The sequence below is a fragment of the Nanorana parkeri genome, unplaced genomic scaffold (genome assembly GCF_000935625.1).
Source record: "Nanorana parkeri isolate BGI_ZX_2015 unplaced genomic scaffold, ASM93562v1 scaffold73, whole genome shotgun sequence".
Taxonomy (NCBI): domain Eukaryota; kingdom Metazoa; phylum Chordata; class Amphibia; order Anura; family Dicroglossidae; genus Nanorana; species Nanorana parkeri.
The window spans coordinates 2,512,034-2,537,484 of NW_017306341.1; the positions used below are offsets into that span (position 1 = coordinate 2,512,034).

General features: G+C 42.1%; 1 protein-coding gene across 1 annotated transcript in view; it reads left to right on the forward strand.

The window, feature by feature from the left end:
* Positions 1-25,451, forward strand: part of ANK3 (ankyrin 3) — a 260,705-nt gene that overhangs the window by 153,237 nt on the left and 82,017 nt on the right. The window contains exon 24 of the mRNA XM_018576669.1: positions 17,992-18,115. Within this exon, the coding sequence (XP_018432171.1) occupies positions 17,992-18,115 (124 nt within the window). The remainder of the gene's footprint in view (positions 1-17,991; positions 18,116-25,451) is intronic.

Consider the following 25,451-nt stretch of genomic DNA (forward strand, 5'->3'; position numbering starts at 1 on the left):
TCACGCGGGTGTGGGGGGGGGGGTTTTGGGGGGATTGATCAAAACTGGAGCAGATAGAATCTGGAGATGGCAACCAATCAACTTCTCTCTTTAGTTTATTCAGATAAGATTTGACAATGAAACAGAGAAGCTTATTGGTTGCCGTCGTCCATACTGAGAAAACATCAGTGCCAATTAAAGAGAACCTGTGAGGTTACAAGAATGGCACATCATGTTATAAGCACATTTATTGGGTGTGAAGTGTTCCAATAACCTTGTGATAAGATTTTTTTGTATAGTATATTTATTATATGGATACATTTGATATTGAACACAACAGAAGATTATGATGAATTAGTCTATAAGCGCAGTGCAAGTTTGTATATTTAACCAGAAAAACCTACACATGCAGTGTGGCTCCCCCTGCACTACAAGGGTCGCATGCTTGTTTTGCTCAAGGGAAACACAAATATGAGTTTACTTACCTTATCTCTCGCTCCTCTGGCAGCTGGTGTTCTCCCAGGCTGTGCCCTCAGCGTCCTCACTCACAATGTAGGTCTGCGTGTCCTGCATTGTATGTGGTGATGTCAGAGTGTCTGTGACCGGTGGAGCAGCAAAGAAAATCAGCTTTGGGGGGAGCGGGCAGGGGGAAGCTGTGGGAACGAAGGATAAGGTAAGTAACCCCCCCCCAGAGCTCAGGTTTAAACTAAGATAGACCTCTAGTCAGGGCTGTTCCTACAATGAGGCAGCCGGCATCTCATGGGGGGACAGCAGGCAAAGTGGCATGGCTGCTCTGCTGCACAATATTTGTAGTGTGCCTGCCGCCACCTTTCCACCAAGAGAGTCCCAGGTTACTGAAAGCCCGGCAGGGAGATGTGCAAAGGCCGTACCCATTTCACTACCCAGCTCTTAGCAACCTGGGTTGCTCTTACCGGCATCCCGCCAAGCTCCTGGCAACCAGTAACGTCACTGGCTGCTAGGAGCTCAGTGGGACGCCACCCAACCGCACTGCCCCAAGCACCAATAAAAAGCTAGGGACGCCCCTGCCGCTATTTATACAACATCTCTGTTCAGGGCTGGTGCAGACTTGTGCGATCCCGTGAAGCAGGTGAGTGTGCAGTTGCACACAGCGGTTGCTGCGCAGCTCTTATTGATTTTAATGATATTACATCCGCGTGGCAATCGCTGAAAAAAGGTACATGTAACTTTTTTTGCAATACGCACTGTGCAGTTTTTTTCAAGTGCGATTGCACAGGCAGAATCAAGGCAGGAAACAGCATGCAACTGGGGCGCTATTAGAAAATAATGGCACTGCCAGCGCGATCAGTGGTCGTAACCGCGTGGTTTCATGTACAATTGCCCTGCGATCACAGATTGCCCAGGTGTAAACCTGGCCTTGGATGTGCCACTCGGATGTTCAGATTGCAGTGGCTTGTCTGGGTGACAACCCTGGCTCCATAGATACACTTGAGGGGTGGGAAGCACCAAGTGTGGTCTTTGCAGGATTTCCAGGTGAACAAAAAGCCTGAGAAACGAAAACTAATGCAGCCACCGCATCCCAGGATTGGTTAGCTGAATTAAAGTTTGGGGTTTAGATACACCATCACTACAGATGGATTAGCACTGTGCTGGCCCAGACCTGTCCAGTGGTGGTGGTGCCCTGCGCCCCGTTATTCCCTGTCAGCGCCTGCCCTGCGCCCCGTTGTTCCCGGCTAGCGCCTGCCCTGCGCCCCGTTGTTCCCGGCTAGCGCCTGCCTTGCGCCCCGTTATTCCCGGCTAGCGCCTGCCTTGCGCCCCATTGATCCCTATCAGCGCCTGCCTTGCGCCCCTCTTTCTCTGAAGTCCCGGAGCTCTCTGTTCTCAGCAGGGATTCCGCTATCAGGTACTTGCGGTAACATGTCGGCATCACCGCCCGATACGAGATCCTCTGCCGCAGCATCCATCACATCGGCTGCCAGAGGAGCCCGTGCACTGCCATTGGTGGATTTGGTTTTACCGGGTGACGTAGGCGGGGCTTCCATTGGTGGCTTTGGTTTTCCCGGGTGATGAGGGCGGGGCTTCCTCTGTGCTGTCACTCTCAGGTGGTGTACAGGAGGTGAGATCAGTGCCACCATTTGCTTCATAGTGATCAGCTGACTGTTCATGCAAGAATAAGGCATGCATTGTGATTGCTGCCTCAGCATGTTCAACGCATTGTTGTGTGTTAACGTACACTGCCTACAGCGTCCAATTCATTTCAAATGGGCGGCCAGCGCAACGTAACACAAATACAGCTGCAGCATTGCTTGAGATGGACAATCTATTGTTTGTAAAGGTTTGTTCACACTTGTCTGATGTCATGTAGCCAACCTCACGGCTTTGCATTAAAATGCATTACATTAAAACATTCCATTGTTTTCTGTGTGGCTGGTTTACAGTTGTGTGCAGAAGTTACGTGTCATAGGGAAAAGAAAACTAGGGGGGGACAAAATCTGGAGCAGCTGTGCATGGCAACCAATCAGCATCTCTTTTTCATTTTTAAATCTTGACTGAACAAACTGAGGAGAGAAGCTGGTTGGTTACTATGGGCTCCGGATTTTGTCTGCTCCAGTTTTGATAAAATCCCCTCTATGTGCTCACAGTGTAAATCCAGCCTCCATTTCCATTTGTGCGGTGCATGGATAAGTAAATGCACATGTCACACATTACACCCAAAAAAATCAATGCACCCCCCAAAAAAAAAATACTACAATAAACTATGGTGCATTACCATGCTCTGCATTGTTTTGCAGCACACGTGGGTTGTCACAGGGCATTGGGGTGCTCTTCAGAATGAATGGCACCACAGGGAATGTATTATGCATTGCTGTGTGCTGCAGTAGCGAATGTGTTCCTGCAATGCTAAAGCGCATGTAAAGTCATCAGAGCATTATGGTGTGAGCACTCTGATCTTGTCATGTCCAATAATTGGGCATTTTCTACTCCTGCCACAAAAGGTGAGGCTAAGACATGCACAGAGACACTTTTATATATTACATCTGAGACATTTGCTGGTGTATTACATTGTGACAAATAGAGAAACGTCTGTTGCAGGGTAATTGCTACATTTGTAATGGAGGGAGACACAAATGTTTATGGTTTCAACAAGGCTGTAAGTACAGTAATGACAAGCAAGTACTCAGTGTGTAATTTACCCAGCACCCTACCAGAGGCTGTGATCCTTTCCATGGGGGCACAATGATTCAATGCATCTTACAGGGGAATCCAACTCTACATTCTTCCTAGCAGATTCCAGCTCCCAGCCCTGTCGCCAGAAGACACCTCATGGGCTCTGTGTATTTCATTTATCTGTTCTGAGATAAGGTTCTAAGGGCCCATTCACACCACATCCAGATCATCTCCAGACCAGATTGTTTCCGTGCCCAAAATGCATCCTAATGTATCCCTATGCTATTTCTGGCCTCTGTTTACACCAGCACAATCTGTTCCAGACCAGACCAGAAAAACACTGCATGTCTCATTTTGTCTGGTCTGCAATGCACTGGAACTGCGTGCAGGTTCACACCATTTGGTCCGGAAAATGGTGTGAACCTGCCCTTTCTCTGGGCCTCTTATTACTCTCTGTGTAGCACTTTATATGTGCATGGCACTTTTCACAGAGGCGGTCTGAAAAATTAACAGTCAGACACGATCAGATGCCAAATGATCTAGATTACCGCTGAGTTCGGCCAGGTCAGGAAAAAAACGGAACAGTATTCCATTTCACTTGTGCTGGATCAATGGTAATCTGATATAAATGGACACATGTCCGCGTACATCTGATTCCCCATAAACTGGATGGACACAGATGTCACAGCGGTGACATCCGCTCCTTACTGCTCCAATCAGGAGGGGATCGCCTAAATCTATCCGGGGTGCGTTTTGGGGTGGGAGGGGGCGTGCCGGAACGCACTGGATATGGTGTGACTGGGCCCTTAAAGGAGAACTATGAGGTGAGTGATTTTCACTCAACCTCATAGTTCCCCCCTCCCCTATCTGATCCTCCAGCTCTGACTGGCGGAACGGACGGGGGAGGGGGCGGGAACAGCTGGCTCTGCCTCTAGATAGGCAGAGCCAGCTGTCGCTCACGCAGCTGGGTGGATCTCAACAGTAATGTCAGGATCTGTCCTGGCTGCGGCGGTCTCAGTATACTGCAAGCTGTAGCTTGCGATATACTGAGCTTTGGGTCACGGGAGGACACTAGTATATGTCCTCCCATGACCCTTAGGAGAACTATGTGGAAAAACACTTACCCCATAGGTCTCCTTTAATCTGCACGTCAGGCAGATACAAGGACCCAAATTAAAGCAGCTTCATATTAAACTGATAACTCATTAAGAGCCCACTCTCACCTTTCCAATTCATTGGAATGCATTAGTGCACACATATTATTTTGCGCATTAACGTGTGTTGCATTAAAACAGAACTCCGTGGCAAATCAACCCTTGCAGTGTATGTCTGAATATCAAATTGAGGGGCAACGCTTTCATTCTGAATGGTCATTATATGATTTGGTGTATTACTTCTTGCAAATATAGGTACTTTGGGAAATTTCATGTATGGCCAAATCTTTTACAAATTGGGCATTTGACCCATCGATTTACATTCACTGCCACCGCTAGAAGCATTTTATTGTCTAGTTCATTAGGGCAGAAAATTTAAACTAACCTTGATATCTGTGTCTGTCCCTGTGTCTGTCTATTTACATGCATTGCCCTTCTAGAGGAATTTTCTTGTCCAGTTTATTAGGGCAGAAAGTCAATACAAATCTTGATATCTGTGTCTGTCCCTGTGTCTGTCTATTTACATGCATTGCCCCTCTAGGGGAATCTTCTTGACCAGTTCATTAGGGCAGAAAGTCATTACAAACCTTGATATCTGTGTCTGTCCCTGGAAGTCAAAGCACATACTGCATGAAAAATGATTGTTTTATGTATAGCACTTGAAAAGCTGCGGAGCAGAATTCAATGTAAACTCCAATAACATTATAATTGCAGATGTCAGCACGCTGTGACTGCAGAGGCGCTGTATCTTTAAGGCTCAGATTACCAGAAAAAAAAATCCACACCCCCTGGCTGATCCCTATTTACATACAAATACTTCAAGGGCTCACATTTACACCATTCACTGCGTGCAGAGTTTTGCCAAAGTTTGTAATCCAATCAGAAGGGACATTCAATGGATGTCTGCAGAGCGATTTACCACCAGGATCATATTCTACACTTCAGATGACTGCTGTTGTCTATTATTTCCCCCCTTGGCTTGCTTCTGTTGCTGTATTTTCTAGCAGACAGTTTAAAGGGACTTTGGTCTTGGAGGATTATTCCTAACGGAGCTGTTGGACATTTTAAAATGTCTGGAATATGTTGGTTGTCACATGGAAAAGTTAACATGACCCCGTGGAATTAGCTTTTTTCCCCTCTGTGCTCTATTGGATTAATTTTAATTCACTGCTTAAGGACTACAAGAAACTTCTGGATCGCCTTTTTTTTTCCTGTCTCAGCTTTAAGCTCCAATGGCTCTCGTAACAAGTAAGGTTTTGTATGCTTTGCTTTTCACATGCACTGAGTTTGTCACTGCTAAAGGCAGAAAAGCCCTCTGGCTTTTAAACCAGTTTCCTAAAATAAAAATGGGAGAGGCGGAAAGATGATCTATTCTTTGTAAGTGGACTTCTGTACGTGCTAGCATGCTGTGTATTTTTAGATGGGTTCACACAATCCATCTGTGGCTTCCTGGATGGAAACTGTGGCTTTGAGTGAATTATCCCTATAAAAGAAGGAGATTGCATTGATTACACGTCTCTGCAGAAAGGTAATGAGTAGTTGTAAAGAGAGAGAGCGAGAGAGAGAGCGAGAGAGAGAGGCTGTAGTGCCCTGAACTTTGCTTTACCCACTAGCTTGCAATGGAAAAAACAATTAGGAGGGAACCAGAGATAAAGGTTCTGGAACCTGTGTCACTGCTGGAATGCAGCTGCTGTAACCTGAGGTGCAAGTGTATGCTACTAACCCTTTGTGGCCTGCATTCACCTGAAAAGAAATGGAAATAAATGGAATTGTCCCTTTTGTCCTAGTCATTTCCATGTGTTGATGAAGTATGCTTATAGGGATGGAAGCTGAGGTCACTTCATATGGGATGAAATCGTTGCTTAGATCGGTTGCATTGCCAGCGGCAGTTCAAAAGAAGGACTTGCTTGCAGGAAAAGACCGGTGATGTCAGTAGTAGTGATTGTCATGCACGCTGGAAAATATCTAGACCTCTTCAGCTAAACAGCAGTCAGAGCAGAATACAGACCTGGCCTGACAATGTCTACCGCTTGTGGTTTGGGGTGATCTTTGTGGGCTGCTCAGTCTCAAATAGCCATTTTTTAAGCCTAACTCCAACTTTTTATTTTCATTATGGTATCCAGCTTTTATTTCTCTCTGTGACTTTTATTGCATGTATTTTCCCTCACTTCTTGTCCAGGTCAGTACAAAATAAGGGAGCAGTTGTCACTGTGACAGGAAGACACAGACAGCCTAAAGCTGGCCATACACCTATAGTTTATCTGCAGATTTTCTATGATCAGATGTAAAAAGTGCAACAGATTCCTCTTATCTATGCTAAACTGTGTGGATGGAGGAATCTCACACTGGGCCAAGCTTCAGTATCTTGCTAGTCGGCAACGCTGGCTGTCAAAATACCTGAACAATGCCAGCATCCAATCAGATTGTTCAGGTATTTTGGAACCAGAGCGGCCGACTAGCAAGATACTGAAGCTTGGCCCAACGGGAGATTCCTCCATCTACACAGTTTAGTGTACAGTAGATGGAGGAATCAGTTGCACGTTTTCCATCTGACCATAAAAAATCTGCAGACCACCTATAGCCCTCCTTACCATCTTGTCTTGAATTGTATTGTGATTGTAATGTCTGCTCTATATTGTAAAGCGCTGCACAAACTGTTGGCGCTATATAAATCCCGTATAATAATAATATAGGGGTATGGCCAGCTCTAGGGTTCATGCACACTGGTGCTCTTAGGAGCAGAGAATGAAATGCATGCGTATTGTCATACAAAGCCTGCTTTTGCAGTGCCTGGGAGGCGCATTTGCTGCGGTTTTCTGTCTATATTCGCGTATGGACAGAAAACGCTGTACCCTTGGTGTGCGCTTGTAAACACTGGTACTGGTGTTTGCACACATCCACACTTACATTTCCAAACATGGAGGTTTTGCATCACATAAACAGGAGCAGCACCTGGACACCGCAAATATAGACATTTTTTATACTGTATGCAAATAAGCCTATATTTGCTCCCAAATGGGCTCATATGCATTGTCAGAAGTTCCAACCCTTCCCTACTCTACTTAGAATGTGCTTGACACAGATTATAACTTTTTGTTCTCTATACAAAACAAAACATTTTGGCGGGGCTGAATCTTTAAAATTGGCCATTTACTACTCATATTCTATACTTGGTTGATAATACACTAAAGAAATGACCGAGATGCCAGTTTATAAATATTTTGTTAATTTCATTTACAGTGTTCAGAGACTTTTATTTTCCTTCAAAGTGGGTTGGTTTGTATGCCAGCTGATTTTTGTCTGGCACTGGGAGACGCATTCCTGCCAAGAATAGGCAGATTTGTCATTACACCTGCTGAAAGGTGAGACCATATGTGGCTGACCATAAGGCTCATACTATACCATACTTAGTCATGTTGTCACACAATATTGCTTGCAAATAGAATTTTACAGCCTTCTAATATTATATGAAGCCATAACAATCACAGCAAATGTCTACTAGATATACATGTGCTTAGATCGTGATAAAGATGGTTATAAAAAAATCCTAATATGATCAGACCTCATTGAGGTTGTTTTTGCAGCAAACACATGAATTGGTGTAAAACTGAAAAACTAGTTTACAGCCCCAAGGGCAGTTGCTTTTTCTCTGTCACAGGGTTGTATTGTATTTGTATGGCTGACACAAACATACCTAAAACCAGTGGTCAGCAGCAGAGCAGTGAGGGAAAGTTTTCAAACCAGACAATTTGCTACTTCCACAACTGGTTTATCAACAGTTCACATAAACCATGCAGCTATGACTATATTTCTAGTCATTGTCATCAGATGACACCTATATTATTATTATTATACAGGATTTATATAGCGCCAACAGTTTGCGCAGCGCTTTACAATATAAGGAAGACATTACAATCACAATACAAGACAAGATGGTAAGGAGGGCCCTGACCCTGAGGCTTAAAATCGAAAAGGGAGGGGGAAGCGATACATGAGGAGGTAGCTGTGTGGGGATGAATTGTTTAAGAATGTGATGGTTGAGTGGTTAGTTTGAGGTGGGATAGGCTTACCTGAAGAGATGATTCTTAAGGGATCGCCTAAAGGCAGTCAGAGTGGGAGATAGTCGGACAGGTTGAGGTAAAGAGTTCCAGAGGATGGGAGAGACTCTAGAGGCGAGCATCGGATGGAGATCCAGAATTGTATCTATTTTGTTTTTGAAATTAATGGCAATGTCCTGGGCAGTGAGTAAATTAGTGGGTTGTGGTGGTGGTGGAGTGACATAGTAGAGAGTTAAAAGTAGAAAAGAGTTGACGTGGTCTGGATGTGTGTTAATGAGAGTGACAAAATAAGTCTGGCATCACGGAGGAAGGAATTATATTTTAGGAGAGCAGCTTTGTACAGGGTGAAGTCTTGCAGAAGCCTAGTTTTCGGCCACAGTCGCTCCAGAGTGCGGCCATGTCTTTTTAAATGTCTGGTTTCTTTTGTTTGCCACAGTTGTAGTGGATGTGGTCTAAGTCTGCGTGTAGTGAGGGGAGCCAAGGTGTCTAGAGAGGATGAAAGCGAGCTGTTGAAGACAGAAATAGCCAGGTCAGGGCAGGACAGGGGTGAGATTTTGTCATAGAGGTATTCAGTAGCAGAGTAGAGAAGAGCAGGGTCTAGGTGACAAAGGTTTGTCCGGGTGACAGTGTGCCGTGTAGGGGGATTTAGGGTTAGGGATAAGGTGTGAAACTGACAAGGTTGTGGTCTGAAAGGGGAAAAGGGGTGTTGGAGAGTTTGCAAGGAGTGCATAGGTGAGAGAAAACAAGATTTAGTATGTTACCATCAGAGTGATTAGTGTCCATTGTGTTAGATCAAAAGAAGAGGTTAGTTTAAGAAATTGAGTGGAAGCCGGGGTGTTAATGTTATTAGCGATGTTAAAGTCACCAAGAATGATAGTGGGTATTTCTGAGGAGAGAAAATAGGGTAGCCAGGCAGAGAAGTCATCCAGAAAGCGAGATACCGGACCAGGCGGCCGGTATATAACAGCAATCCTCAGCTAAATTGGGGAGAATAGGCGAATACAGGGGGTTTCAAAAGAGGAGAGGGATAGAGAGGGAGGTGACGGCAGAACTTGAAACGTGCATTGCGGGGATAGAAGGATTCCCACTCCACCTCCTTTCTGTCCATTGGGTCTGGGTGAGTGTGTCCAATGGAGGCCACCATGGGACAGGGCAGCAGGGGAGGCCGAGTGAGTTTCCTAAAGCCAAGTTTCAGTAACTGCAAGCATGTTAAAGGAATTGTAGATAAGAAGATATACTATACTTGCAATATGTACTGCTTACATGTCTTCTCATAGTGTATAACATAGTTGCTGCAGGTGCAGTGGCGTAACAACCGGGGGGGCAGCAGGGGCGCGGGCCCTGGGCGAAAAGTGAAGGGGGGGCGCGGGCCGAAAATGGCACTTTCGGCTAAATGCCGAAAGTGACATTTTCCTAGTCCCTTAGTTGGAAACAAATCCCTCTGTCCCTCTTTCCTCCTCAGTTGTTCCTTTTTTGGTCTGACGTACAAATATCTATGAATAGGTACTATTTAATGTCCAAAGTGGTATTCTTCACTAAAATATTCATCCTATCACTTCATTATCTTGTTTGCTATTTTGAAAATGCAGTATAAACATAATTCTGTGTTTTTTACCAATCATTTTTGATATATAGATTCTTGTTGATCCACATAACTGGGGGCATGGCAGGTGTGTGTCCATTTTTTAAATACCGTATTTTTCTCTCCATAAGACGCACTTTTTTCCCCCCACAAGGAGGGGGAAAATGTGCCTGCGTCTTATGGAGTGAATCCCGACGCCCGAGACATGCAGTTTCGGGCGCCGGGCAAGTAGTTTTTTGTACATTTAGCCTTGCTAAAGCAGAGCTAAATGTACAGTAGGAGCCACTGCTCGTTTAATACAAGTGATATGATTAGATCACTTGTATTAAAACCGAGCAGCGGACGACGGCGGCGATGATCGAGATCACCATAGAGCAGGCGAAGAACGGACATTCTTCGTCTGGTCTGTCTGATCACTGAGACCATGGCGCTGTAACCACAGCGCCACCTGTCTCAGCGGTCACTAACTGCAGCTTCTGTCACAGAAGCTGTGACAGAAGCTACGGTCTGTCGAGTGCTCCATAAGGCGCACCGGACCTCCCTGCGTCCTGTGTTCCGGTGCGTCTTATGGAACGCAAAATACGGTACATTGTGCTAGACGGTGTCCCTCTTTCTCATCTCAGATATTTGGGAGATATGTTCCTGGTTTTGGGCTTATTCTTCTTTACTTGAGTAAGGCTTGTCATGCAGAGACCTGGCCACCTGACCTAATTCTGTCCTGGGTTTCTATGACTTAGTCTTAAACAGATTTGTCCATAAAGAAGTATACCAGATCTGACCGACCCAGATGAGCAGCTGTGTAAAATATCTATATATTTGACATTCATTTCTGTAGTTGTAATTCAGGTTGTTTTGTGTAACCTCACAGGTCATGTTGAGGATTCTTCTGCCCCTTAATCTCTCAAAATAATCTCTTTTTTTAACTTCCTGGACAGGCTTTGTTTTTACAATATTTAACTGTATCCATTTATTTGGTCTGTAATATTATATGCATGTACTGCAGTCATCCTATATTTCATTCATCTATAGACTGAGTTGACAGCCAGCCTAGTGGGATGGACTTTTAAAGTGTACTGTAACTAAAGCCTAAACTTTTTTTGTAGTTGTAGGTAGAGTGAGATTATTAAAAGCATCTGTTGGTTTTTTTAATTGGTAACTGTAGCCCAACCGGAGAGATTTTCCCCTCACTTTTTGTCTCTAGGACAGGAAGTAAGGCTAACATTTTCAGCAGGGACACAGGCCGTTGATGGAGGTTCTTCTAACACCTCCCTGCGCTACTGACAATGTTTTCTATTGCTGTTGTCTCTCTGTTTTGGGTTTTCCCCTCACTTCCTGTCCCAGTGACAATCCCCCAGCGATCCCTAACAAACATTAAAGGAGAACTATGGGGTCAGGGCTTTTCCCCATAGTTCTCCTTAGGGTAACGGGAGGACAGAAACTAGCGTCCTCCCGTTACCCTTAGCTCAGTATACTGTATACTGAGACGCCGGAGCGGATCTCGACATCGATGTCAAGATCCGCCCAGCTGCGTGAGTGACAGCTGGCTCTGCCTATCTAGAGGCAGAGCCAGCTGTACCCGCCCCCTCCCCCGTCCGTTCCGCCAGTCAGCGCTGGCGGATCGGAGCGGGGAGGGGGGAATCCAGCCCCTCCCCTGTCACGGCAGAGAGCCGTGACAGGATCGAGAGGTGAGCGAACGCCGGTATGTGTTCGCTCACCTCCCGATCTACTGAGCCGACCTGTGACAGTCTCATTGTCACAGGTCGGCTAGAACTATGAGGTGAGTGAAAAGCACTCACCTCATAGTTCTTCTTTAATGGAATAAAACTTGAATCTAGATCTGGTATACAAGAGCAGTTATTTCTTTACTACAAGGTATGTGTTTATGTGTGTTGAATAGACTCTAATCAAAATGCTTATGTGAGACATGATAGTGTTGTGAGTGACTTCCTCTAATTAGAAAACAAGATAATATTTAATTTAAAGATTGATTGGTGTCTGTTGTTATGTGGCCTGACCTGTACTGAACCTTCCTCATTGTCATAATAGTTGAAACACATGTTGTGGTTTAATCGTATATTTATGTTTTATGTTTTATGTTTTTATATGTTTCATATTATATAAATATTCTGCACACATATGCAGCTACCTTCTAACTGGGCAGTAATATGTATATATGTATACCTGTGTTACTTGCATGCCTGTATCCTTGTGAGCCACATAGACAGATTAGTGGGGCCCATATCTGCTCTTTTTGGCCCTTATGTTGTATCAGAACATGTCATCACAGAAACGTATGTGCCTAATGTTAAAGGTACTATGATGTGTCTTATATGAAAGGTGCAGTAAATCTCTATTAAAACTTCAGTCATATAATAATGTTTCTGCATGTGTGTATATTGTATACGAGCTGAGAACTTATATTAGTAACTCAGATGTTACGATGGGAAATCACATTGGTCAAGCTGGCTATGCATATAAAATAGTGGTTCGATTAACATCTGATCACCGTGAGATGTTACTTTTCAAGATGCATTCTGATAATATAGAAAATGTTTTTAGTGCCAGGTGTATCTCAGGGGAACAATCTTTACCAAATCAACACAGTATTCTGAAGGTTCCCATTGGATGCGTTTACTCCTTTATGCCGAAAACATACCGCTAAGCTAACTTAAAGTGGACCTTGCATCAATAGGTCCTCTTATTTATTAGAGTCCACCTCCCCTATGTAAAAATTAGGAACTCCACATAAAAAAACCCACACACACGCACAAGGAGAAAAGAAAAGTACCTTATGACGTGGCTTTTACCTGGAGTGCCTAGATGATGGTGATGTCAGTGGTTTCCTGGCCAGATCCTGGGAATACTGAGGATCCCAAATCTTGTAAGAAAATTCTCCAGTGTGCACAGGGCATTAATGAGTAAGGGCCTGTTCACATGAGTTTCAGGTCCTGATCAGGTGCGGATCTGCAGACGCGGTGCTATGTGTTTTGCTGCGTTTTTGATGCGTTCCAGTTAAAAAAAAAATTATTATTTTTTGCTGGAGTGGGGCTGCCAGTATGTTAGCTGCAGTGCAGTGCGTTTTTGCCACGTTTTGCGTTTCCGGACCGTTTCCTGACTGTACAAAATGTGACATGCAGTATTTTTCTGTCGTAACCTGAACGGACTTCGCACGTGAGAACTGTAGCCCATAAAACACATAGGGATACATTGGGATGCATTTTTAGAGCAGGAGCGTACGGATCAGGTCAGCACAGAAAACGGACGTCGTGTAAACAGGCACTAAAACCTTTCCTGAAAAACATGTAGAGGCTGCCATCGTTGACCTCACATTTTACCAGTGTTTGCCACCTGGCTGTCATGCTTCTCCTCTGGCTTTAGTGTTTTTAATCACTGACCTGGAACATATGGAGAGGAGGATTTTTCACTTGACTGTGACTTTCTAATCTACATTATTTTTCCAGGTCAGTGACTTAGAATGTTTTGAGGCCAGAGTGTAAATGCCAGGCAGATAGCATTTGCAAAAGGAGGACAGCATTTATTCCCCATGCACACAGGGGTTCCGTTTAGATGCAGCCGCTGTAACCGTTAAACTTGATGTCAGGGTGAAAGCAACCACATCTGTAAGAGGCAGTTCACATGTAATCATATATGATACAATTGCATCTGCCATGCATCTAGCGACAATCAACCACTCCAAAAGGCATGCATTTGTATCATATACTACTACATGGGGATTGTTGCTTACAGATGTGGCCGCTGTCACCCTGTCATCAACTTGAACCTGTACAGCGGCTGCATCTAAACGGGACCCCTGTGTACATGGTGCCTAAATGCTTCCATTGCTGACCTCCTGCTGCAATGCTATCTGCCCAACGTTTACACTATCCCTCTGGCCTCAATACATTCTAAGTCACTGACCTGGAAGAATAATGTAGATCAGAAAGTCACAGTATAGTGAAAAATCCTCCTTTCCATATTTGTTCCAGGCTAGTGATTTAAAAAATAGTGACACTTGGCATTCCTCCCACAGGAATGCCAGGTTCTACAGTTTGAATGAGACCTTATATTTTTCTCTAGAAAGGTTTGCTTTAATTTTGGGGAAGCCAGCCCTCCGAATGTTATAAAGACAATACTATGTAAACCCCCCCTCCAGGCAGTTTTGGTGTTGTGTAAAGCATGGCAGAATGTGTTGGCACTATGGAACTAAATATTAATATTGGTAGTAAAAGCAAAATTACAGATTTTATGCAGATACTGGAAACTGTAAATATAGATAGTCACACACGTGTGTCTTATATTAGTGATGTTGCCTGTGCATTAGTAATTTTTATGCAAGAGTAAATTTCATTTTAGTTACGTTGGTTCTGTTATAACTCGCATCAACAGCAATAACATATACTGTATGGTCCATCAGGATGGCATCACTGTAGCCTGTAGGCCAGGGCCATAACGACAGATCATGGGCCCCCATAGCAAAAATGTGATGTGGGGTGGGCCGATAAGGTTTTCTAAGCTGTGAGTAATGATGCCAAGATCCCATAGAATCCTCTTGTGCATCTGAAGTAGTCTTTACACTGTAGACTTTGCAGGGGATTAGAGTTGTCGTCATCTGCAACCAGTCCTACTCTTGCAACCTAATGGGATGCCCTCCCATACTCAGGTTCCATACCAGCCGCCTGGGCTGCTATGGCTGTAGTTACACCACTGCTATAGGCACATAATTATTGCCATCTAAAGCAACACTCCTCCTGATTCTCTTTTACATAGAACTTATTCTTGTTTTCCTGGTTGTAACATGGCTTAGGACATTGTAACAATGTGTAAATAAGGGAGGACTGTGTGTTTTATTATGATGGGAAAAACAACGTGTGACAGAATAATGATCCAGGGAGAAGCCACCTCTGTGACTCTGTGCCTATTTGTAATTGTGGCTTTGTGTAAAATTTAGAGAGTCATAACATACAATCACTTAGTCAGCTTACATTAGTGTTGGGCTGTTATGCTTAACTCGCCATGCATTGTGCTTTATTCACCATTTTAAAATTGTGCACAAGAACTTATTTATATTTACGATGGTTTTAGAAAGCCTAAATTTTGTGTATTTTTAAAGCCAAGTTCCCACACAGGAAAGTGTTCCTCATTTTGTGACCTTCCGTACAAGAGACATTTTCGAGGTAATAGTTTAACTAACAGCTGTCACTGAAAACAGGAAGTTTAACAGTCTGTCTGCAAGGTGTACTTGTTCCAAGGTAGTCAAATAGCATTGTGTTTGTAAACCTAAGCAAACATTATATTATTGATATTATATGAGACACAGTGCTCATAACTTGACTGATAATCCCAATAAACCACAGAAGATACAGAAACTAACAACGTAATCAGACTTTGTTTAGATTTTATTTTGCATACAACTTGATCATTAGGAGTCGTATTGATTCCCCTTGCTAAGCCGACACTGGCAGCAATTTTTGTCCTTGCTATTCTCCTCCCCATTAAAATATCTTAGCTTTAGGATGGTTGAATGACTTCTGATTCTGCACCAGCTTAATGCATGAGACGGAGAATGGATGTTCAGACTGATAGAACTACCGATTTTTTCTTTTGCATAAATACAAGCGTGGATCTTGACATCTAAACATCATGTGTATGCGGGGTGCAAATACTTCTCACAGGGGATAATCTTTTAGGAACATTAGTGAATGCTGGGGAAAAAAAACTCATTGCTGAATTCTTCCCACGCGAACAGGTGGCTGTGAGTGTTGCAAACAACCCACAGACTGAATAATTGCCTTACATTCCAGCTATCATAATCTGAATCCGTGTATCCATGAGATGCCAAGTGGTTATCTCACTCGGTGCTTCCTATATGGTTGACCTCTGATCACTCTTCTTTTCCTGTTCTCAGATTGCTTGGTACCACAAGCAGGAGTGCAAACGTGTTCATTTGGTATTCCTAATGCAAAGAATAGTCACCTCCATAATGTCCCTAAAATACCCCGCTTCTTAACCAATGACACCACAAAACTTCTAATTTACTCCCTTGTTATCGCCCTCCACTGGCTCAGCTCACCCAACAAATACAGAGCCATTCACAACTCTGCCCCGAGCTACATCACCAAACTCATCTCAAAATATCACACAAACCATCCACTCCTCTCCTTCCAGCTCTTGCTCTCTCTCTTGCGCTCTCTCTCTCTCTCTCTCTCTCTTTTAGGCAATCCCTGAAAACTAATTTCTACAGGGAAGTCTATCCCACCTGCATTTACAAACTGTACTTTTACTTTCTCCTTCATCCCTCACAGCTATTATCCTTTGTATGAGTTACCCCTCCCTTTTACATTGTAAGCTCTCACGAGCAGGGCCCTCCTAACCTTGTTTTGAATTGTGTTGTAACTGTGCTGTCTCCCTTTATTTTGTAAAGTGCAAATTGCTGGAAATATACAACTGTACAATGAAAATAATAAGAATAATACAGGCTTGCCTGAGCTCTCTTTTAAAAGCTTCCCTGGAAAATCCAGAAGAGATTCTGTGTTCTATGATATAGAAACAAGGCCACTGGGAGCAACTTTAATGAAATTGTATTTTTGGGATATGTTTTGCCTTTAACGAGAGAATACATTTTTAGCACATCTATTTGTATAGCATTTGGATATACTGTAAAATCAGTTAACAGTGATATATGATTTCCTAGCTTATATGTTCAAAGGTATACCTGAGCAACTGGCTAATCGCCAATGGGGAACCTCAGCTAATATTGTTGGAGACCACTGCTTTAAGGAGTACTTATACTGTGTTCTTTGCAGGGCAACATAGGTTGTTGGGTGTTTTGACATGCCTTTTGCTGAAGTGTTGAATAGACTTGACTGAAACCACACAGGACAACAAATGGAAAAGTAGCATGCAGGACCTTTTCTTTGCGCTATGTTGGAGCACAGTAGCTGGGCTGGTGTGAATAAACCCTAAGGGTATATTGAGGTGTTGAGGTACTGCACTTAACAACTAATCAGACTTAGGCTATCCATACATATAAGGCAGTTATTGACAGATTGGGAAAATATTTAGTACAAAAGATCTCTCCGCAAACAGTAACAACCTTATCTGTTAGAAAAATTGTTCTTTTACAGAATACATATACAATAATAAAATAATGCTTCCAGGAACAGGAAATGTACATTTTTGTGTGCATCTATATTTGCACAGTCATCTTGAGATGCACAAATTGAGATGCTTTAAAGATTGTTCATCTGACTAAACCTGGCTGAAAAATTTTACCAATAGATATTTTTTTGTGATTGAAAATCTTTTTTACAGATAACAATCAATGACCTTGTTGGAGACAAATATTTGATTCAAAAGCGCCCACACCTTTGGACAGTTGTCTTATATCTGTGGGTAGTCTTAAGGGTACCATACTGTTCCCTGGATATAATCTAGAAGATAAGTTGTCCACACAACACTCTGCTTTGGAATGTCTTCTTTATTCGTATTCCTTTAGCATGAAATATGGATGCAACATTTCAGAGACTCACAGGGTCTTTGTCAGGCAAAGTGTCAATAACCAAAAGTGCACAGTTCTAGCACCCGTTGGATTCTGGGCTACATCTGTACGGTGTGCGAAGGGGATATTGCTAAGACATATGTTACCTCTATATAGTTACATATTCTATTCCAGTGTTGTTTTCATTAATGACATGGAATTTGTGCATTTATTCATATATTGATATTGAACAGCAGCTCATCAGTAGCCGACTCAGGTTCATGTTGATCAATGGGCTTTTTTTAATTTAATTTCAAAGAAAGAAAGAAGAAACAGTCTTAAAATGCCTGATAACAATATAGACATATAGAAACTAGCAAATAAAATGGGTTGCCATTAACACTTTCAGTTTTGTGTGATATACTAACAGAGAAAAGTCTATTGCTATATTTGTTCTGGTGCTTGGTGTACATACTGTTATCATTGCATGGAAAAAGGCCTGGGGCTGGTAATCTATCGATGTGTTGTCAGAGACCTCAATGAGAGAATTTCCTCACATCAGCATTAGAATAAACAGTCATTTTGTTTTCTTAGGTGAGGATGCTTTGACGGGTGACACTGACAAGTACCTTGGACCACAAGACCTGAAAGAACTGGGGGACGATTCTTTACCCCAAGAAGGGTATATGGGCTTCAGTCTAGGAGCCAGATCTGCCAGGTAGGTCTTTGTGGCTACAAATTGTTTAATCCATGTTTACCATTTTAATACATTTTACCATCTTTTTTTTGATTTTTCATTCACGCAAGACTCCAGATTCATAGATAGTTAAAAAAACACAAAAATTTTAGCATGCAAGGCTGCCTATTTCTATTTGTTCTGGACTTAAACAAGCAAATATTACATATAATATATATATATAGGTATAATCACAGAAGTATGTCTAATTGTGGTTGGTGCATTGGATTAATCGTATTATCTTCCAGTGGTAAGCAAATATACAAGTTTAGGTAATACATCTGCACGATGAACAGTAACCAATTGAATTGTATTTCTGAATAGAGAAAGGTCAACTCTGATTAGAAACTGTGTGTTCTTTTTATGTCTTCTTTTTTGTTTTTTTCATGTCGTTATTACAAGCAAGTCCAAAATGCTTACATCTGCTGTAATACAGTGAACGGTGTTCAGACTGCAAGATGTGTTTATAGCATGACCACTTGAATAGTCCTAGCCAGTTTCTCTATATAAACCTGTATAAAATAATAATGTTAAGATATACAGATACTTGCAGGCAGTGGTATAGCTCAAGCAGTATGGGCCCTGATTCAAACACGGCCCAGCTCTCCCTTTTACTGTGCCTTTACCAATTTACTGTCCTACATTATTAGTTACTTACTTTTAATGATGGAGTATGTGTCATCAAAGATAATGTTGCGGAACATTCTCTAATGCAGAGCTTCATAGGCAAGCTGCGGATGACTACACAATGATACTGCTCATACACATGGTATGTGCCTCAAAATGTATTAGTTGTCAGCAGCCTTCCAGTACCACTGTGCATTTAAGGATGTCCTACATACACCCTCCTGGTGGTGAACTCTGTATATTTATATGTTTCCCTATTTTATGTGTGCATTCACACCTGTATACTTGCAAAAGTGTGTTTTAACACAGGTGTGCATGCATGTTTTATATGCTTTATAATTCACTGCTGTGTGCTTGCAGTGTGTATTCAGTGCATATTATGTGCGTTTCAAGTGCATTTTACATGCATCGTGTTTTTAAAAGCAATTATGGAACTACTTTTCTAAAAGTTGTTCCCTTCCTCCTTTTTTTTCATAACGGGCATTACACGTATGCATGTTTTACATATTACCATTCATTTATATGTAATGCACTTCAATTCCGTTAACACCATTTTTGCAGACCACAGCGCACTAAAATATGAAGATGGTTGCATTCAAGATAATGATACATGCGTTAAAACATATAGGTGTTGATGCACCCTAATAATGTGGGAGCAGGTGGGCAAGGAATTGGGCTGATAGTGGCATGGCTATGAAGTAATGATAATCCCCTCCTCCACCCTTCTGCCCAACCCACTCTCTCTTTAAATTTTAAAAATGTTGAAAGAACCCATGATATGTTTCTCTACCTTGCAGAAAACACCACTTCAGACTCCATGGTGGCCAGCTATGTGCAAAAAATGCTTAGGTATTGGTCCTATGATCTCTGCTGAAGGCAAGCTGGCAATTGGTCCCTTCAGTTTAAATCATTTAGCCAATAGACATTTGTTCATGTGAACAGTCAGCGTGGAAGCACAAACCAGTATTTTCTACACAAGAGATAATTATTGTGGGGTTTCTTTTAACTTTTATGCACTAAAGGGTGTGGTTCAAAAGGAGGGCTTTTTATGATGTGTTATTTCACTGTAGGTCCTCTTTATGAGGACCTACTCTATTTCATGCTACCAGTTTAGCTTCCTATACATCCAAGGAACCTCTGGACAATGCAACAACCTCCTTTGATATCTCTTAGTGAATGTCTGTCTGTACTTACAGGCTGCTGAGATGGCTAATCTCAAAATGGCAAGGAAGGAGGAATACAAGCAAATGTAAACCATCTGCCTTGCATCCTTATCTGGAGAGGTTTAATTAAAACTTAGAAATCTAAGAGATTTGGATGCAGGTGACTTCAGCATTTGATTATGGTCTAGAAATGACCTCAGAACTTTTGTGTTTCATATTAACAAGCCATGATAATGCCAGTGAGTGGTCAAAATGGAGATTGGCACAGGGTCCCCTAACTTTTAAATAAACTTTTCCATAACACCGATGACGCAGTACTTGTTCATGGATAATAGCATTTTGAGCAAACTTTTTCCTTTTGTCTGTGAGAACCTTTACGTTTGGCTAATGAGCAGTTGAAACACCTTCAATAATGCCATACTATTAGTGCAATCTCACAATCCTAGTGTAATCCTACGAATCATTTACTTAGGCATGCACTATTATGTTCCTATGAAAATTAAAGCAAGGATCAGTTCATGAGCGTCACATGAATCCTAATCTCTTAGCTTCAAAATATTCTCAGTATGGATTGGAATAGTCATGTGATATATAGTTATAGGTTCACCATTAACAAAAGTACATTGAGCTCACTTCGGCGTTGTGGTACTTTCTGTAAACATTCATTGTCTGCATGTCTAAAATGAGCTTTTCAGTAACTTGAGGTGGATCTGACATAATTTACAGCAGCAGTATATTTTTAAAATCATTTTACTTTTAACTGTGATCACTAAAGAACCATTCCTGAGCTGTAGGAAGCATTTCTTCAGTCCCGCCCCCCCTGTGATCAGACTCTGACATTGTAACTTAGCATGTCACAAGCTGAGAGGATGCAGGAGGCAACTGATCTGTTTCACACATTTGTGAACACAGCCGAGGTAATAAATACCTATAACTTCTAAACATTACTTGGCCTGTATGCCCTTGAAATGAAATAATATATCTGATGCTGAGTCCACTTTAATTATGGAATTTGAAACATTGCTGAAAACACTTTGCTGAACTTTTTCTCTGACCATCTAAAAGTGTTGCCTATGGCCAGGCACCACAAGGTCTGCTATTACCTCCCTGATCTAGAAAAGCCTTCTATGTGCCATGTTTGAGATTACGTTGCATGTGCCATGGAGACCTTGACTTCTTTGATTGAAGCATATGCCACGCCTTCCCCCTCTTCAGTTAAAGTGCCCTCTTGGCAAATAACTTCATTTGAGTACAGACATTTATTCAAAAATGAAATATCATTTGGGGTGGGGCGACCCTTTAAAGTTCAGAGACTGAATGCTTGCAGTTTTAGTCATGCAACTGAAAATAACCTGTGTAGGTTAAGCCTACACTTTACTTGTGCGTAGAACTGCATGATGACTAGATCTGAAAAAATGAATGCTGCATTCTCAGAACGGAGTCAGACGACTGCCTACACTTGATCACAGTTTAATGAAAGGTTGACTAGTATCTATTTTCCATAAAGGCCATATGAAACCCCAAACACACAAGCTTTTTATTTATTTTCTTGTGATGGCAACCTTTTCATTCTTGTTAGTACTTCTGAAGTGCAAGGCCCCAGACCTAAAAGGAATCTGATAAATAATAAAGCACCCCATGTATTCATGTAAAATGCACAAATGATGCATACGTTGAACAGAAAATCTATAATAAAAATACATACACACATTTTTCCATTTTAGTGCTAATTTTCTGTGTGTTTAGCTTTCACTATAGAAACCTAGATCCGTACCAACTAGTTTGGCAGGCAGAAGGATAGAGTTTTACAGGATAATATAGCTAATGATTTCGCATGGCTCTAGGGGAACCCAACGCCCATCAATTTATCAGGATATTACACTTTGCATTTGGAATTCAGGCCTGTTAAGACTCTGTGGGCTGAGATATTGCTGTCTGTATTCTCTGGAGTTTTGTGAACACTCACACAGCCTCACATTCTCTGTGAAGCTTATTCAAAGCCTGAAACAAATAAGTCAGTGTGTTTTGTAGAGATTAATGTCAGCATTTTGGATTACAGGGCAGTTTGTTTTCTGTCCGGCAAATGTTCAACTAATAAAACTTTTATAGAGCTATAGCCCCTTAGCAAACTTTGAATAGTGTCCATTTTGTGTAAATGTATCTCATGCTGACTGGTGAGAGACACATTTATGGTACAACGGATCCAAGTGCCCTTTGGCATTTAACACAAGATGCCTACCTGTATTCTTGGGGCTAGGTACCAAATGATTTCTAACTTTACTGAATTTCACATAGATGTGTAGACTGGAAATAGAAGACCTTAAATGTCTTGTATGCTCAGCAGATATCAGTGGCTCCATTTTGTCAGGTGTGCTAATTTATCCACCAATAATGCCAAATAAATGTTTCTGCTGTGGTCTGTGTGAAGTACATACATATATCTTGTTCATTCCCTGCTCTTGCCAAAAATCATCAGGATAAAGCTGGCCATGCACCTTACAATTATTGTTCAATTATTTTGTCCCGTCTTCAAACACCTGTTCAATTTCCGCTCGAATACCCCATCATGCACAGACCAATGTAGTTTTCGATTATCTTTTGTTCGCAATACTAACTGGCCAAATTTCTCTGATCGACAGAGCGGATTTTCGTTTGTGCAGTGTTCATGTTGCAATTTTTGTTGTACGAAAATGCCACTAATCAATTGATTTTCGTCCGTTCTGCCGAAAGTTTTCTAGTCTGCCCGTTCAATCAAATTCTGCCAGTTGTACAGTATTTGCGATCGTGCACTACCCATCAACTCGCCGATTATCTTACCAAAATTGGATTGCATTCATTTTCCGAATGATAATTGTAAGGTGTATGGGTACTTTTAGGAGGTGATCATCTTGCCGTGTGGATATGTAGATAACATAAAAGAATATTCTTGTGAATAGGAGGCCTGAAATGAATATGGCAGGAGTTCTATAGTTACAGATCTGAAATTATTCAAATATAAACTTTTAAAGACCTAGTGTATAACCCTGGGGCTTGATTCTGTGACCTGTACAAAATTTAATCAGCTGGGGAGTACATAATAAATCATTTCCAAGTATACGTATTCATATTTTATCTGTTCTTTTGCTTATAAAATCATGGTCTACATGTTATATGCATAGAATGTGGTAATTTTTCAAAACAAAATATACAATTTTTATATAAATTCACAAAAAAATTGCAAATAAGATTGTGTATAACATGTAGATATAACTGAACAGTTTGATCATTTCTACGTTTACATTTGCTGCATCTGATTTTTTTTTTATTCTTACTTTTTTTTTCTCTGTCATAATAAATTACTTTAAACTAGTCCTAAAGTCAGGTAAGAAAGCATGTAATCCATATGACATGTTGCTTTTTATCGTTTGCTCATTTTCATTCATATTGTGCTGTGGTGTGATATTTATTTTCTCTATTTCCATTGTCAGAAACTTGTTTCTTATATGCTCTTTATGTTTAAACAAAGTTTTTTTCTTACCATTCGGCATAAGTCTTCCTTTTCCTGTTTCTCCCAGAAATCAAATAGTGATATTATCTGCTGCTGGGTAACCATCACCTATGCATCAGACAGTGTTCATGTGACCCCCAAGTGCATGCGTCGTCTTACCAGGAATTCTGTCCCAGAGATGTCAATGGTTCCAAAAAGATTGGAAGCTATGAAGATATAACACCTGCCCTGCTCTGCACAAATTGTGTTGGGTCTCCTGGACTTAAAAGCCCAATTTATCCTTCAGTTTAATCCAGCTAATTCCAGATACATCAAAACAAAAAGTGTGCAATGTCAGTTTTTCCTACTAAAGCAGCAGCAGCCTGAGTAGCACAGTGGGTCCTTTGCTCTCTGTGGGGAAGCAGTGGTCTCTCAATAAAGGTCAGACACACCCCCTACTGCATCACACCTGTAGCTCCGCATTCAGCAAAGGTATTGCTCCCTGCTGATTGGAGACCTCTGCTTACAGACAGCAAGGATCCTCCTCTGCATCATGCTGGCAGTACACATATCTGTCTACTAGGTTGTGGCTGCTTTAGAGAGAAAACAAACTAGTACGTTGAACACCATTTGTTTTGATGCACCTGGAATATACTAAGTGGGTTTAAACTGAAGGGTTGATTGGGCTTTAAGTCCCCCATCCCCCCTCAGATTAAGAACACTCAATGGCTACTTCCACAGTGTAGGAGATGTGTAAACTGAAATAGCTGGACCTTGCAGGTCAAGATTCTCAATAAAGATATATAAAATAATTAGAAAAGGCATATAGTATAAACATGTTAAATACAGTATATTGTCAAAGGTATTGGGACACCACTCCAAATCATTGCATTCAGGAGTTCCGAATCACCTCCATGGCCTATACAATCAAGCACCTAGGCATGGAGACTGCTTCTAGAAACATTTGTGGAAGAATGGGTTGCTCTCAGGAGCTCAGTAAATTAAAGCATGGTACCGTAATAGGTTGCCTCCTATGCAATAAGTCCATCCGTGAAATTTCCTTGCTACTAAATATTCCATGGTCAACTGTTAGTGGTGTAATAACAAAGTGGAAGCAACTGGGAACAACAGCAACTTCAGCCATGAAGTGGTAGGCCACGTAAAATGACAGAGCAGGGTCAGCTCATGCTGAAGTGCACAGTGCGCAGAAATCACTAACCGTCTGCAGAGTCAATAGCTACAGACCTCCAAACTTCGTGTGGCCTTCAGATTGGCACACAACAGTGTGAAGAGAGCTTCATGGAATGGGTTTCCATGGCCGAGCAGTTGCATCCAAGTCTTACATCACCAAGTGCAATGCAAAGCATTGGATGCAGGGTTGTAAAGCACGCCGCCACTGGACTCTAGAGAAGTGCAGATGTGTTCTCTGGAGTGACGAATCATGATTCTCTGTCTGGGAATCCGATGGTAGTGTCTGGGTTTGGCGGTTGCCAGGATAACGGTACTTGCCTGACTGCATTGTGCCAAGTGTAAAGTTTGGTGGAGGGAGGATTATGGTGTGGGGTTGTTTTTCAGGGGTTGGGCTTGGCCCCTTAGTTCCAGTGAAGGGAACTCTTAAGGCATCAGCATACCAAGACATTTTGGACAATTTCATGTTCCCAACTTTGTGGGAACAGTTTGTGGATGGCCCCTTCGTGTTCCAACATAACTGTGCACCAGCGCACAAAGCAAGGCCCATAAAGACATGGATGAGCAAGTATGTGATGGAGGAACTTGACTGGCCTGCACAGAGTCCTGACCTCAACCCGATAGAACACCTTTGGGATGAATTAGAGTGGAGACTGCGTGCAAGGCCTTCTCGTCCAACATCAGTACCTGACCTCACAAATGCGCTTCTGGAAGAATGGTCAAACATTCCCATTAACCCACTCCTAAACCTTGTGGACAGCCTTCCCAGAAGAGTTGAAGCTGTTATAGCGGCAAAGGGTGGGCCAACTCAATATTGAACCCTACGGACTAAGACTGGGATGCAATTAAAGTTCATGTGCGTGTAAAGGCAGGC